Genomic DNA, 3,879 nt, shown 5'->3' with positions numbered 1-3,879 from the left:
GCCGTACGGTGTGTGCGCAGCAGAGGATGCCGTCGCCTATCTGGTTGCACGCGCGCTACATTGAGGTGTTCGTCGTGGTGGACCGCGAGCAGGTCAGTCAGCGGGGCACGGGGCATTGTGGGGCGCAGCTCGGCAGGGCCGGCAGCCAGGGCCTGTGCTTGTCTCGTGCCAGTACGTGTTCCTGGGCAGGAACGAAACCGCCGTGAAGAGGAAGGTGTTTGACACTCTCAACACGGTGGACACGGTCAGTGGAGGGCCGGGTGCAGGAGCTGCCGGACTGTCCCGAGGGGCACACACTCCCTTTCCGGGGGGCGGGCGTTGGGCTAGGTCCTGGGTCGGACCAGGGGGTGGCCCGGGACAGCTCAAGCCGACTGTAGGAGGCGGAGGGTGTCCCTGGGCGCAGCCAGGCCCAAGGGAGCCTGGGACGGCGCGGGTCGGCAGCCCAGTGGGGCGCTTCCCGTGGAGAGAGGCCTGAGCGTGCGGGTCCCATGCTCGTCCCACTTCGGGCTGCTCGGGCCCGGGAGGCCGTGCGAGCCAGCGGGGAAGGTCGGGAGCGGGAAGCCTAGCAGCAACGTGCCGGGCTGCCCCTAGGTGTACCGGACCCTCAACCTGCGCGTGGTGCTGATGGGAGTGGAGATCTGGACGTACAACAACCAGGTGCAGGTGGTGGGCGACATGTCTGAGGTTCTGGCAGACTTCAGCACGTGGCGGCAGGCACACCTGCGGCCGCGGGTGGCGCACGACGTGGCGCATCTCTTCGTGTGAGCAGGGAGCCGACGGCGTCGCGGCCAGAGGGAGACGGGTGCCCGGGCCGGCTGGGGAAGGGGAAGGGGAAGGGCCACGCAGGCGCCCCAAGGAGATCCCTGCAACCGTCTCTCCTCCTGACAGGTACCAGAGCTATGGGGAGGTGCTGGGGCTGGCCTACGTGGGCTCGGCGTGCACGGGCAGGCCCACCGGGGTCGAGACGGTGAGCCCGTGCCCCGGGGTGGGTGGCCGAGGGGGGGTCTCTTTTGGAGGAGCTCCGCCCCGGGCCGCAAGCACTCCGTTGCTCGGGCAGTGTTGCAGGGGTAGCTGCGCAGAGGCTTGGCTCGGCAGGAGGGAGAGGGTGGTGGGCGCCTGGCAGGGGGGGTCTTGCGAGGGCACACTGCACACAAAGGTGCCACGGACACGTCTTGTCCCGGCAACAGATGGCAAACCTGCCGGCCTCCTACTTTGCGCCTCTGGTGGCGCACGAGATGGGCCACAACCTGGGCATGCGGCACGACGCGGTGGGCTGCGTCTGCAACCACACATACTGCATCATGAATGCCGCCATCCAGTGAGTGCCCGGAGCGGGGGGCCGGGGCAGGGTGGGAAGCCGTGGCGGTCACGGCCCTGCGTGGCTCCACACAGGGAGACGCCGCTGTTCAGCAACTGCAGCCAGAGGCAGTATGCGCAGCTGCTGCTGGATCGCAAGGGGGACTGCCTGCTGAACCTGCCTGCAGAGGACTTGCTCTTCAAGGGCAAGACCTGTGGCAACAAGGTGGTGGACAAGGGTGAGCCATGCGACTGTGGGCCCCCGGAGGAGTGCCGCAGGGACCCGTGCTGCCAGGCCGGCTGCAAGCTGAAGCCCGGGGCGGCCTGTGCCGGGGGGCTGTGCTGCCGCAGGTGTCAGGTAAGGGGGGGGCCAGGGCGGGCGCCGGGCAGCAAGGAGATGGGGGTGCCGCTCGGGGAGGGAGGCGTGGGGCTGGTGGTTTCTGTGGGACAGGATGGTGCCATGAGGCTGGGGTGGGGTGTGACGTGGGGAAATGGGTAGCATGGAGAAGGGGGGCCAGGGCCCTGGGGAGGCTGCATGCCCCAGCGGGAGGAAGGGCTCCGGCAGCCTGGCACTTCCCGCAGCTCCTGCGCTGGGGCACGGTGTGCCGAGAAAGCAGCGACAAGTGCGACGTGGCCGAGTACTGCGAGGGCAACTCCACGCATTGCCCGGAGGATGTGCACTTGCCAGACGGGGCGCCGTGCGGCGAGGGCAGCCGCTGCTACCGCGGGTCCTGCTTCGACAAGAACATGCTCTGCGCGCGCATCTTTGGCAGGGGTAGGAGCGCGGCCAGGGGCAGTGGGCCCGGCGGCAACATGGGAGCCGAGCCGGGGGCAGGCTGGCGGGTGGCGGGAGGCGCGTGGCCCCACGGGCTGACCGGATCCCGTCTGTCGTGTGCCACAGGGGCAAGAGCAGCGCCGCTGGCCTGCTTCCGCACCATCAACATGCGCGGGGACCGCTTTGGCAACTGCGGCAGGACGGCTCGTGGCACACACTACTGGCCCTGTGAGCCCGAGTAGGTGCTGGAGGGGGGAAGGGGATGTGGGCTGGGGGTGCGTAGTGCTTCATGGTCTTGGGTGTTACCCGATTTGCCCATCACTTTGGGCTGCGCTCCTTGACTAGGGATGTGTTTCCAGGGTCTTTGTCAGGCTCTGCATGCACTGCATGTGTTACCTGTGTTTCTATTCGGAGCCGGGTCTCCCCCTTCTGCCAGTCCTCAGCCCCAAGGGAGCTATCTCGCGGGACTTTGTTTCAATGGGGCTGGGTTCCTCCGGTTCCCGAATCGGCCACACGCCCACCAACACGCACAAGTGAACGTGATGTGCCGGCCCGGCTGTGACATGGGTCGATCGGCACAGCCAGGCCGACACAATAAACTGCGGCGACACGGGAGCACACCGGTAAATGGAGTAGCTCTGCGTCTGTCCGGTTGTCCCGCTGACACCCTTTTGGGCCAGCGCTCGGTTTGTTAGGGCCTGTCCGAGCCAAACCCGCACGAGCCGATCCCTTACGCGTTTCCGACTCGGCACAGCCCAAGCTCCGGCCTCTTCATGAGCGGCCCCCGCGGCACGTCTGGGCTGTGCAGGGATCTTCGGCTTAGATTAGAGACGCGTTGCTGCGGCGCGAGCGGGGAAGAAAAAGTAACGAAGGGCAAACGGGGTCTGGCGCAAACGTTCCCAGTGACGCCAGTGAATTATTGCTAAGGCTACGCCATATGTCACGGGCACGCCGAGGAAAACAAAGACAAACCCTTGCATCGTGAAGGATTTTGGGAAACTTGGCTCAGGCTCGAGCAGCACGGTTCCGGGTCAGAAATCTCGGCCGAGAGAGAAGGGAGCGAGAGCGCAAGAGGCGGGATCTGGCCGGTCCGAGGCACTCGGGTTCCCGCGCCGATGGGCCTAGTTCTTCACGTGATCCTCGAGGGGAGGCGATCCATTTCTTCTGGCTTTTTGGGAATGGCGGCGGAGAGATGCCTCCTCGTGAAGTGCTGCATTGCTGCTTTTGCGCAGATTGTCAGACCCTTGGTTTGGCCTCTGCGATGCATTCTTGTAGTAGTGGCAAGACTCGTCTTTTCTCCTGACAAGGGATTTGGAACATCGCTGGAAACCGATGAACGGCCAGGACAAACATTGGTGTTTAAGGAGTCACCAGACACCTGATAGACCGCGTGGGACACCTCGTCATTTCTGTAGAAACAATCGGTAGCTCACGGCATTGGGGTCGTGGCTTTGTACCTGCTGGGAACACGCCTTGGCTTAGTGCAACTTTTCCCGGTCTCGCTCCAAGGGAGCGTTCGCTCGAAGCGCGCATTGCTTTTGCGGGGAGGACTCGTGCCGGTCCTCTCGGGGACAGCGTGACAGCCTTTGCAGTCAGGGCTCCGACAGGCTGGACGTTGCAACCGACCCGCGACCGTCGCTCGAATGTCGCCCGTACCCCTTCCGACTCGGTGTCTCACCTCAGCAGTCTGTAACCCGGCGACTGAATTTTAGTCGAGCGAGTGGAAACGGGCCTCCCGTTGTGGGACTGAGGAACGTACGGCCTGAGATGTTTATTCAGCTTGACTTGTGCTTAGTTCTGGGTGGATG

General features: G+C 65.0%; 1 protein-coding gene across 1 annotated transcript in view; it reads left to right on the top strand.

The window, feature by feature from the left end:
- LOC109317295 (disintegrin and metalloproteinase domain-containing protein 26A-like) overlaps positions 1 to 3,879 on the top strand; it is a 25,538-nt gene that overhangs the window by 17,250 nt on the left and 4,409 nt on the right. Inside the window, exons 6-13 of the mRNA XM_019545900.1 lie at positions 21 to 92; positions 173 to 244; positions 592 to 761; positions 889 to 967; positions 1,188 to 1,318; positions 1,393 to 1,654; positions 1,879 to 2,071; positions 2,198 to 2,309. Coding sequence (XP_019401445.1) covers positions 21 to 92; positions 173 to 244; positions 592 to 761; positions 889 to 967; positions 1,188 to 1,318; positions 1,393 to 1,654; positions 1,879 to 2,071; positions 2,198 to 2,309 — 1,091 coding nt within the window. The remainder of the gene's footprint in view (positions 1 to 20; positions 93 to 172; positions 245 to 591; positions 762 to 888; positions 968 to 1,187; positions 1,319 to 1,392; positions 1,655 to 1,878; positions 2,072 to 2,197; positions 2,310 to 3,879) is intronic.

This window comes from Crocodylus porosus, unplaced genomic scaffold, assembly GCF_001723895.1.
Source record: "Crocodylus porosus isolate Cpor-Errol unplaced genomic scaffold, CroPor_comp1, whole genome shotgun sequence".
Lineage (NCBI taxonomy): Eukaryota > Metazoa > Chordata > Crocodylia > Crocodylidae > Crocodylus > Crocodylus porosus.
Note: the sequence above shows the minus strand (reverse complement) of the source record. Positions and strands in the feature narration are given on the sequence as shown.